Source organism: Salvelinus sp. IW2-2015, unplaced genomic scaffold (genome assembly GCF_002910315.2).
Source record: "Salvelinus sp. IW2-2015 unplaced genomic scaffold, ASM291031v2 Un_scaffold16372, whole genome shotgun sequence".
Taxonomy (NCBI): Eukaryota; Metazoa; Chordata; class Actinopteri; order Salmoniformes; family Salmonidae; genus Salvelinus; species Salvelinus sp. IW2-2015.
Window position 1 is genome coordinate 139,307 of NW_019957556.1, and position 12,378 is coordinate 151,684.

The window sequence follows — 12,378 nt, forward strand, 5'->3', positions numbered from 1 at the left end:
AGAGAGAGAGAGAGAGCGAAAAAGAGAGAGAGCGAGAGAGAGAGAGAGAAGAGAGACCATTCCTTGGATCTTTGTAATTTGTGCATCAGAACGTCAGAATGCTAGATCTAGCCTGATGGTTATGGTTAGGATTTTGGGAATGTAGGCTGGTCCCAGATCTGTGCCTTAAGGTTACATCTACTGTATCTCTACAGTTGATATGGCTTCAAGTATAACAGCAAACAATGTTCCATAAACAGTAAGGCCGAGCTGCCACAGCTTGCCTCAATAGAAGGAAATCCCACGAAGAAGGGTATCCCAGACGACAGGATAAACACATCAGAGCAGTGGAAAATACCTCAGGGTGATTCAGCCCAGCCAGTCTGCTCTGCTTTACCCTGGCCCTGCCACGTCTCTGACGTCACCTGTTAGTTAGTCCTGCATGGTTTGTGGCTCTTGGGGCCCTCTGACCCTGCCTTTAAACTGTAGCACATAGCAGCTCATATCTGAGTACACGACCTCCCCCCACGCTCTCCCTCTCTACAGAGATATCACTCCCTTTCTCCATTTTTCCACAAATAAGGCAAGTCCCTCCCAGCTCTGAAATTTGGCACGGACACTTGGAATTCCACAGAGCAAAAAAAAACTAACACACTTCTTTCTCTCCCCTCCTCCAACCCCCTTCCCTTCAGACAGGCCCTTCTAGAACATTCTAAAACACGACATCCAGCATTCTGGATTCCGCCCCTGTACTCACCTGTTGAGGAAGGTGTTTCCGAAGGGGTTGAGCTTGCGAAAAGGTTTGTTGGGGTCAACGATGAGAGCGTTGCCCGGGATCACCCCTTCCACCTCGCCGTGCATGATGGCTGTGAAACAGTCGGTGGTAGGCTCTGGTCCTATCCTGCTTCCTGGAATATCCTGCTCCAACAGATACCTGTTACACACACAACAACGGGTCACCAGGTCAGATACCTGTTACACACACAACAACGGGTCACCAGGTCAGATACCTGATACACACAGCAACGGGTCACCAGGTCAGATACCCGATACACACACAACAACGGGTCACCAGGTCAGATACCCGATACACACACAGCAACGGGTCACCAGGTCAGATACCTGTTACACACACAATAAACGGTCACTCAGCTCAATTTTACCTGTTACATCCAGCCAACGGGTCACCAGGTCAGATACCTGATACACACACAAAACGGGTCACCAGGTCAGATACCTGATACACACAACGCAACGGGTCACCAGGTCAGACTACCCTGTCACACACAGCAACGGGTCACCAGGTCAGATACCTGTTTTACACACAGCAAAACGGGTCACCAAGGTAGATACCTGGTTAACACACAGCAAACGGGTCACCGAGGTCAGATACCCGATTACACACTCAACAACGGGTCACACCAGGTCAGATACCTGATACACACACAGCAACGGGTCATTTCAGGTCCCAGATACCTGTTACACACAGCAACAAGGGTCACCAGGTCAGATACCTGTTACAACACACAGCAACGCGGTCACACAGGTCAGTATACCTGTTAACACACAACAGACGGGTCACCAGTCAGATACCTGTTACACACAACAGGGTCACCAGGTCGAGATAGCCTGTACACACACAAAGGGTCACCAGTCAGATACCTGTTACATACACACAGCAACGGGTCATCCAGGTCAAGAACGCTGTACATAACACAAGAAAACTGGTCACCAGGATCAGATACCTGTTACACACAGCAAACGGGTCACCAGGTCAGATTACCTGTTACAACACGCAAACTGGTCACCAGGTCAGAACTGTTCACACAGCACGGTCACCAGGTCAGATACTGTTCACACCAGCACGGGTCACCAGGTCAGATACCTGATACACACACACAACGGGTCAACCAGGTCAGATACCTGATACAACACACGAGAAAACGGGTCACCAGTCAGATACCTGTTACACACAGCAACGGGTCACCCACAGGGGTCACAGATACCTGTTACACACAGCAACTGGGTCACCAGGTCAGATACCTGATACAACACACAACACGGGTCACCAGGTCAGATAACCTGATACACACAGCAAACGGGTCACAGGTCAGATACCTGTAAAACACCCAGCAACGGGTCACCAGCTAGATACCTGATACCACACACAGCAACGGGTCACAGGTCAAGATCCTGTTACAACACAGCAACTGGGTCACAGGTCAGATACCTGTTACACACAGCAACGGGTTCACCAGGTCAGATACCTGTTAACACACACAGCAACGGGTCACCAGGTCAGATTACCTGATATCACACAACAACGCGGTCACCAGGTCAGATACCTGTACACACAAGCAACGGGTCACCAGGTCAGATACCTGTTACACACAGCAACGGGTCACCAGGTCAGATACATGTTACACCACAGCAAACGGGTCACCAGGTCAGAATGGAATACTAGCAGTAAGATCAGGACGACATACAGTATGATGTGTAGTACTACAATTATAGGGCCCAGGTAGCTGGGAGTCAGTCATAGGACACAGAGGCCCTTCCTATAATTTATAAGGCTGGTCTAGAGTCAGTCATAGGACACAGAGGCCCTTCCTATAATTTATAAAGGCTGGTCTAGAGTCAGTCATAGGACACAGAGGCCTCCTATAATTATAAAGGCTGGTCTAGAGTCCCTCAGATATATTTGGGAAAAGTCTACTTGATAATGGTAGTCTTGCCGGTAGACTACACCCACCCAAACAGCACCATGGGACTATAGGTTTAACCTGTAATGTACAGGGCCTTCAGAACCACATGGACTTAGGTTAACCTGTAACGTACAGGGCCTTCAGAACCATGTGGACTATGAGCTTAACCTGTAATGTACAGGGCCTTCAGAAACCATAGACTATAGGTTAACCTGTCATGTACAGGGCCTTCAGAAACCATAGACTATAGGTTAACCTGTCATTACAGGGGCCAGAAACCATAGACTATAGGTTAACCTGTCATGTACAGGGCCTTCAGAAACCATGGACTATGGTTAACCTGTCATGTCACGGGTCTTCAGAAACCATGGACATAGGTTAACCTGTCATGTACAGGGTCTTCAGAACCATGGACTATAGGTTAACTGTAATGTACGAGGCCTTCAGAAACCATGGACTATAGGTTAACCTGTCATGTACAGGGCCTTCAGAAACCATGGACTATAGGTTAACCTGTATGTACAGGGCTTCAGAAACCATAGACTATAGGTTAACCTGTCATGTACAGGGCCTTCAAGAAACCATGGACTATAGGTTTAACCTGTCATGTACAGGGCCTTCAGAAACCATGGACTATATGGTTAACCTGTCATGTACAGGGCCTTCAGAAAGTATTCATACCCCAAGACTTATTCCACATTTTGTTTTGTTACAGCCTGAATTAAACATGGATCAAATAGATTTTCTTTCTCACCCATCTACACGCAATACCCCATAATGAATGATAAAGTGAAAAACATGTTTTTATACATTTTTGCTAATTTATTGAAGATACAGCAAATATCTTATTTACATAAGTAAATACATGTTAGAATCCCATTTGGCAGTGATTACAGCTGTGAGTCTTTCTGGGTATGTCTAAGAGCTTTGCACACCTGGATTGTATAATATTTGCACATTATTCTTTTAAAAATTCTTACAGCTCTGTCAAGTTGGTTGTTGATCATTGCTAGACAGACATTTCCATGCTGATTTAAGTCAAAACTGTAACTAGGCCAGTCAGAACGTTCACTGTCATCTTGGTTAGCAACTCCAGTGTATATTTGGCCTTGTGTTTTAGATTATTGTCCTGCTGAAAGGTGAATTAATCTCCCAGTGTCTGTTGGAAATCAGACTGAACCAGGTTTTGCTCTAGGACTTTGCCTGTGCTTAGCGCTATTCATTTTCTTTTTATCCTAGTCCTTGTCAATGACAAGCATACCCATAACATGATGCAGCCGCCACCATGCTTGAAAATATAAAGACTGGTACTCAGTGATGTTGATTTGCCCCAAACATAACACTTTGTATTCAGGACATAAATTGCCAAATTTTTTGCAGTTTTACTTTAGTGCCTTATTGCAAACAGAATGTATGTTTTGGAATATTTTTTTGTCTGTACAGGCTTCCTTCTTTTCACTCTATCATTTAAATTAGTATTCTGGAGTAACTACCATGTTGTTGATGCATCCTTAGTTTTCTCTTATCACAGCCATTAAACTCTGTAACTGTTTTAAAGTCACCATTGGCCTCATGGTGAAATCCCTGAGCGGTTTCCTTCCTCTCCGGCAACTGAGTTAGGAAGGACGCATGCCTTCTGCTTTTCATTTTTTAAATTAATAAACAAAACAATTCTACAAAACATAATTTCACTTCAACATTATAGGGTATTGTGTGTAGGCCAGTGCCCCCCCAAAAAATCTCAATATAATAAATTTTTAGTTCAGGCTGTAACACAACAAAATGTGGAAAAAGTCAATGGGTGTGAATACTTTCTGAAGGCTCTGTATATAAACTTTACTACATGTAAAGCTTACTGAATATAAACCTTAGTGTGTATAATATCTTACTTGATGAACGTAGTCTTGCCAGTGGAGTACTGTCCCACCACCAGTACCATGGGTTTGTTGTCAAAGTCTGCGTCCTCCAGAGAGGGGGAGTGGAAGTCATGGAAACCGTAGTACTGCTCCAGGGGGAGGAGCTTCTGACGGTACAGAGACTTTAGCCCCTCTGTCACCGTCCTGATCACCTCAGGAGTCTTCTTCACATCCTTACGGCCCCAACGAGACATCCTGATTGGCCGACTGGCTGAATGATTGGCCAATTGGTTGATTGTTGTCCTTCAAGAGGACTTGGGAGTTCCGTAAAGTACCTGTGGGTGTGTGTGGGAATGTCTGTCTGTGTGTGTGTGTGTTGCGTCTGTGTTTCTTGAAGGTGACCCTGGGACCGTTTTCAGGTGTTTCCTGTGTTTTAATGGGAACTCTTCTCCTCTGAGACCTCTTCTTCAGTCGAGCCTCTTCGAGGATGGTACTGGATGTTACTGTACGGCCTGCTTTATGTCGTTAAAGCTCTGGTCTGAGGTCTTCCCTCTCCACTCTGACTCCTGAAAAGACTTCTGTGGGGGGAAAAAAAGAAAACCAGCAATGAAACGTAAATTATAAACATCCAGAAAGACACGAACACACTGCTGCAAAAGAAAACCGTCAACAAATTGTCGACATGTTCCGGTGCCATTTTGTAGTGACAGGAGAAACAACGTAGAACAGAAACAACTAGAAACAACGTAGAACAGAGAGTCTGTTCAGAACACGCTACACATACAGAACATACAGCTAGATGTATAGGGACCTAGCATAGAACAGCTATGATACTCAACAATAGGTCAGTGGGATTTCAGGTCTATGCATACAAATTCTGTCAGCAACATTGTGAATATTACACCCTACTGAACACTGCCTGTCTACTGCTTTGACTTTTCCTACGGACGTGGAGTCAGATTTAGCCCACTACAGTGCATTGTCTGGACTCTACAGTATATTGTCTGGACTCTACAGTATATTGTCTGGACTCTACAGTATATTGTCTGGACTCTACAGTATATTGTCTGGACTTACAGTATCTTGTCCTGGGAACTCTAGCAGTATATTGTCCACCTGGACTCTACAGTATATTGTCTGGACTCTACAGTATATTGTCTGGACTCTACATATATTGTCTGGACTCTACAGTATATTGTCTGGACTCTACAGTATATTGTCTGGACTCTACAGTATATTGTCTGGACTCTACAGTATATTGTCTGGACTCTACAGTATATTGTCTGGACTCTACAGTATATTGTCTGGACTCTACAGTATATTGTCTGGACTCTACAGTATATTGTCTGGACTCTACAGTATATTGTCTGGACTCTACAGTATATTGTCTGGACTCTACAGTATATTGTCTGGACTCTACAGTATATTGTCTGACTCCTACGTATATTGTCTGGACTCTACAGGATATTTGTCTGGATCTACAGTATATTGTCTGGACTCTACAGTATATTGTCTGGACTCTACAGTATATTGTCTCTGGACTCTACAGTATATTGTCTGACTCTACAGTATATTGTCTGGACTCTACAGTATTGCGATTTTACGTCATTTGGTTGGACTCTTACAGTATATTGTCTGGACTCTAGTAATTCTGGACTCAACAGTATATTTGTCTGGACTCTACAGTATATGTCTGGACTCTACGTATATGTCTGGACTCTACAGTTATATTGTCTGGGACTGACTCACAGTATATTGTCTGGACTCTACAGTATATTGTCTGGACTCTACAGTATATTGTCTGGACCTCTACAGTATATTCGTCGGACTCTACAGTATATTGTCTGGACTCTACAGTATATTGTCTGGACTCTACAGTATATTGTCTGGACTCTACAGTACAGGGAGAGAGAGAGAGACACAGCTGCATGTCAACATGTTTTTTTTTTGACAAAAATATAGATTTGGAGTTAGATAAACTTGGATTTTTTATCGGCAGGGACACATATAGGATGCTACCCTCCACAATATAACCTTCACTCCAGATTCAAAACTCCAAACCTACAACCTAATTTTGGACAAAATTACCTGTAAGGATTACTACTTGCAAGGATTCCTTTTTTCAAGCTGTACAGAGGGTGCTTTGGCAAACAAACAGTAGAGACCTGAGGACACCATCCAACCCGGAACTGAGACAGACCAGACACAACTTTAATTGGCACTGAGGTGTGAAGTGAGAGGTGTCATAGCCTTTGAGCCCAACAAATGGCGGGAGTCTGTTCAAAGACCATCCACTGGCATTTTCTACACAAAATCTGCCTCCAGAAATTAAAGCTTCTTCCAAGTGGGTGTGACACTTACTCCCTTTGCCTGCTGCACCGCTGCTTGGATTCCACCTGGTGACCTGTTCACTGTCTGCCCTGGCCTGTCTCGCCCTGTCTGGTACAGGTACCCCCACCACACTCCCCCCTCTCTCCCGAGCTTTCGCTCGCCTCCAGCACACAGGTACTGTTGGAGCGAGTGACTCTGAACTTACAATGGCTAGCCCCAAGTCGTTATATATTTTTTCTTGTGCATTTTTCTATTTGCCTCATGACTCCTGCATGCTTTGTTGACTATGAACTTTCTTGTTTACCCAACCGTGGGATTAACTATGTTTGTTTCCACACTCGGGACTCTCTATTGGTTACACGTACTCTTGGCCTCCCATCCTATTCTAACCACCTCTCGCCGGCTTTGTATTCATGTTACCTGATGAAATTTCTGTACAATATGATCTTGTTGCCGTCTGATGCACATTCAAATGTCATAAATCAGCACTGCAGAGCTCTCCCTGTCCTCCGCCGTGCCCTGATTGTATTACTGTTGATGATATCTGGAAATGTGCATGTACACCAGGGCCCGTCTACTGTTGCTATCCCCAATTCTGACTTGTGCTCTGATATCTGCTTCACTGATTTCTGCTCTCGTAAAAGCCTGGGTTTTCTGCACGTTAACACTAGAAGCTTATTACCTAAAATGGATCAATTGAAAGTGTGGGTTCACAGCTCCAATCCAGATGTGTTGGTCATTACTGAGACGTGGTTAAGGAAGAGTGTTTTGAATACTGATGTTAACCTTTCTGGTTTTAACCTTTTTCTGCAAGACAGATCTTCCAAAGGTGGTGGAGTGGCGATCTTTACCAAGGATCACCTTCAGTGCTCGGTTGTCTCCACCAAGTCTGTCCCCAAACAATTTGATTTGCTGGTTTTAAGCATTAAACTTTCAAATAGCTCTTCGTTGACTGTTGCTGTGTGTTATCGTCCTCCATCAGCACCGGCCTGCACCCTACCTGCCCTAAGCTCTCTCCTGGCCCCTTACACTACGTCTGAATATGTCCTGCTAGGTGACCTAAACTGAGACATGCTTAAACCACCTGACCAAGTCCTAAAGCAATGGGACTCCCTAAATCTCTCAGATTATTACCAATCCCACAAGGTATGACTCCAAACACCTAGAACAGGCTACTCTCCTTGATGTTTATTCTCACAAATAATCCTGATAGGTATCAGTCTGGTGTTTTCAGTAATGACCTTAGTGATCACTGTTTTACAGCCTGCGTTCGTAATGGCTGCTCAGTTGAACGACCTGTCCTGATTTGTCATAGACGCTTGCTAAAAGAAAATGAATTAGCAAGCCTTCCTTCATGACCTGGCTTCTGTAAAATGGTATAGAATCAGCGAGATCCCCTCTGTCGAAGACACTTGGACCTTATTTTTGTTTATATTTTCAGTGTTGTTGTTAACAATCACGCTCTCATAAAGAAAATTTGAATTAAAAACAGGTTCCTGGTTCGACCGTGATCTGGCAGAGTTACTCCACCTGAAGAATTGCATTTGGTGAAAGGCTCGGCACACGTATACTCAGACTGACTGGCTCTCGTTCAGGCAAATGAGAGATAAGTGCACTCAGGCTATCCGGAAGGCCAAAGTTAGTTACTTTAAGGAGCAGTTCTCTCTCTGTGGGTCTAACCCCAAGAAGTTCTGGGAAACGGTTAAAGACCTGGAGAATAAACCCTCCTCCTCACAGCTGCCCATGTCCCTTAATGTAGATGATGTGGTTGTTACTGACAAGAAGCACATGGCTGAGCTCTTTAAATCACCACTTTATTAAGTCAGGATTCCTATTTGACTCAGTCATGCCTCCTTGCCCGTCCAACATTTCCTCATCTCCCACCCCTTCTAATGTGACTATCCCCGATGGCTTCTCGTTTTTCCCCTGCCAGCGTACATAATTTCTCCCTGCGGCAGCACTGAGTCGGGTGTAAGGAGCTCTAAACCTTGACCCAAAAAAAATCTGGGTAGAATGGTTTAGAACCTTTCCTTCTGTTAAGGTTGCGCCCCTATCATTCACAGCTATGCTTGATTTTAAGCTTGTCTTCCTTTGGGGAGGTTCCCTTTGCTTGGAAGGGCCACGGTTAGTTTTTTAAAGGTGGGAGATAAGCTTGATCACTAACTGTTATAACTATTTCTTATTTTGCCCTGTTATAAAAGTGTTGGAAATAAATTGTCAATAATCAATGACTGGCTCTGATGTTCTATGTATTCTCTCTGTTGCCATCTGGTTTCTACTAGTATGGATGTGACTGGACTTAAAGGTCTACTGATGTCACCATCGACCTTGATTCTAGCAAGTGTAGTGTGCTATTTTAATGCCTTGGCCAAGTTTTGATAGGTAGAAATGTCCAGTTCTTTTGGTCGCTAAGGGTATTGGGTGTCTATGAGGGTCTTTGCCTGGTCTGCTAAACTACCTCTCTCAAAAGAGTGCGTGGTATATGAAAGTAGAACATCCGTGTTCAGCCACCGTCAATCACACGGAGTGAGCCAGGCCTTGATCCTAGGCCCCACCCTTCTAGCTTCATCAACAACAACTAGGCAGTAGGTAAGCTCTGCTCTCATCGATTATATGCAGTTGAATACGAAGTCTTATACTCAGCTGGCATCCCCGATTTTGTATTAAATGCTCTACAACAAAGCTTTCTTAGTGTCCAACAGTTTCTGCTCGTGCTCCTGTACTTGTTTCCTGAACCTCCAAAACAAAAGTCATTGTTTTGGAAGAAGATGCCCTCTCTCCTCATGTGTGACTACTACCTCTGAGGTGTATAGAGCTTGAGGTGTCACCTCATAAGTACTTGGAGTATGGCGTAGACGGTAAGCATCTGTCCTTCCTAGCTAGACACAATATCAAGCTCAGTGCTAAGGTAAATCTAGACTTGGTTTCTCTATCGTAATATGTCCTGTTTCACTCAGCTGCCAGATACTCCTGATCCAGATGACATCTCTAGACCCATTGCTAGATTACGGAGACATCATTTTATGAGTCGGCGGTTAGGGGTGCTCTTCGAGCGGTCTAGATGTTCTTTACATTCGACATCAAGATTTGGCCCACCTGAAGCTCCTTATAGGACACATCCACTTGCTCTATAACTCTTCTGTAACGGATCATCTCGTATTCCGCCAGACCCACTGGGTTTGATGCTTATTTATAAACACGCCTCTGAGCCCTACGCCCCGCTATCGAGATATCTACTGAGCACCTCACCTCCACCGTACATACACGCTTTGCAGTCACATTCTGTTACAAGTCCCAAAGCAGACACAATCGCTGTGTCGTCCTCTTTTCAGTTTGCTGCAAGCTAGCAGACTGGAACGAGCTGCAGCTACACTCACAACTGGACAGTTTATTTCCAGTCCTGTCATCAAGCTCAATCATGGACCATCTTACTGATTTTGTGGCTGTTTGACGGTGATGTTGTGTCTCTTACCGTTCTTTGCCCTTTGTCTGTGTCTGTGCAATCATAATGTTGTTCCTATGTTTTGTGTGCCTGCTACCATGTTGTGTGCGCTTCATGTTGTTGCCTATGTTGTGTTGCTACATGCTTGTGTATGTCTGACCATGTTTTTGCATGTTGTGTTGCTAACCTGTTGTGTTGTCATGTTGTGTTGCTTACCTGGCTGTGTTTGTCATGTTTAGTGTTGCTCCATGCTGTGTTTGCTATCATGTGTTTGTCCATGTTGTGTTGCTACCCAGTCTGTGTTCATGTTGTGTTGCTACCGATGTGTGTTGTCTATTTGTGTGTACATGTGGCAATTACAGCTGTGTGTGCTATTTGTTGCACTATGCTGTGTTGCTTCCAATGCCTGGTGTTGTCATGTATTGTGGTTGCTAACCATGCTGTTTGTACATGGTTGTGTTGCTACCTGCTGTTGTTGCGTATCAGCTGTTGTGTCATGTTGTGGCTACTATGCTGTGTTTCTATGTTTGTGTTGCTACCATGTTTGTTGTCATGTTGTGTTGCTACCTATGCTGTGTTGTCATGTTGTGTGTTGCTACGTATGCTGTGTTGCCTCCATGCTGTGTTGATCAGTGTTGTGTTCTATCATGCCTGTGTTGTCATGTTGTGTTGCTAACCATGCTTGTGTTGTCATGTTTGTTGCTACCTGATGTTAGTTGTGCTCTAGGTGTTATCTTACGTAGTGTTGTGGTGTCTCTTCTGTCGTGATGTGTTGTGTTGTCCTTACTTTTTATAATTTAAAAACAATCCCAGCCCCGTCCCGGTAGCCGTCATTGTATAAAGAATTTGTTCTTAACCGTTATGCCAGTTAAATAAAAAACTATAAAATTGTAAGAGCATATCGGTCTGGAATAAAATGGTGGTTCCCTTCAGTGGAACACTACACACATCACAGCCTGCAAACACAACACGTAGCTCAGCCCCCACACATGCACACACACCCGTCACTACTAATAAGCCCGTGTGTCCACGTCACATGTATGCTCCAGCCTGCTACCATTAGTAGCTCATCCTCATTTCCTTACATTAAATGATGTAAGACATTCAGTTTTCCGATAGGATGTGTTGTTCCTCAAGGGAACGTTAAATGAGTGATGATTTATGAATTGTTCGTCACATATTGGATACGCTGTTGGAGAATGTTGGTGCACACACATATCACACACACCACACAACACCACAGACAACACCACGACACACACACACTAGCACACACAACACACACACACACATCAACCCACACTCACACACATCGTCACACACAGATCACTACAACACAGTGCTACACGAACATGTAGGCACGAACCAGGTGACCACAGTTGCTCTACATGCCGTTATTCGCCCTGTCATCCGTGGCCTGTTAATAGCTGTCTGCTTTGAGAGAGCAGGTTGATTACAGGAGTCAACTACCAAATGGTGCCTGTATGCCCCTACGAGAAGCATCTACATCTGATACGGTATGAATGTGCTGTATGCCCTAAGAGAGCATTTAATTGGTATAGGTCTGAATATGGTGCTGTATGCCCTAGGAACTACACTACATCTGAATGAGTTATGTATGTGCTGTTTAGCCTAGAGAAGCACTCCATCTGATAGGTATGAATGGTGCTGTATGCCCAGAGAGAGGCAATTACATCTGAATAGGTATGAATGGTGGTATGCCCTAGAGAGAGCACTACATCTGATAGGTATGAATGGTGCTGTATGCCCTAGAGAGCACTACATCTTGATAGGTATGAATGTGCTGGTATGCCCTAGAGAAGAAACCTACATCTGATAGGTATGAAGTGTGCTTGATTGCCCGCTAGAGAAGCACTACATCTGATAGGTGATGAATGGTGCTGTATGCCTAGAAAAACTAGCATCTGATAGGTTATGAATGGTGCTGTATGCCCTAATGAATTACATCTGATAGGTATGAATGGTGCTGTATGCCCTAGAGAAGCACTACATCTGATAGGTATGAATGGTGCTGTATGCCTAGAGAACACTATATCTGATAGGT

The 12,378-nt window shown here is 44.3% G+C and overlaps 1 protein-coding gene across 1 annotated transcript in view; it reads right to left on the reverse strand.

Annotated features, from left to right (window-relative positions):
* LOC112080550 (EH domain-containing protein 2) overlaps positions 1-12,378 on the reverse strand; it is a 33,904-nt gene that overhangs the window by 10,042 nt on the left and 11,484 nt on the right. Inside the window, exons 2-3 of the mRNA XM_024146348.2 lie at positions 4,574-5,118; positions 737-913 (exon numbers count right to left, since the gene is read on the reverse strand). Coding sequence (XP_024002116.2) covers positions 737-913; positions 4,574-4,794 — 398 coding nt within the window. The 5' untranslated portion in view covers positions 4,795-5,118. The remainder of the gene's footprint in view (positions 1-736; positions 914-4,573; positions 5,119-12,378) is intronic.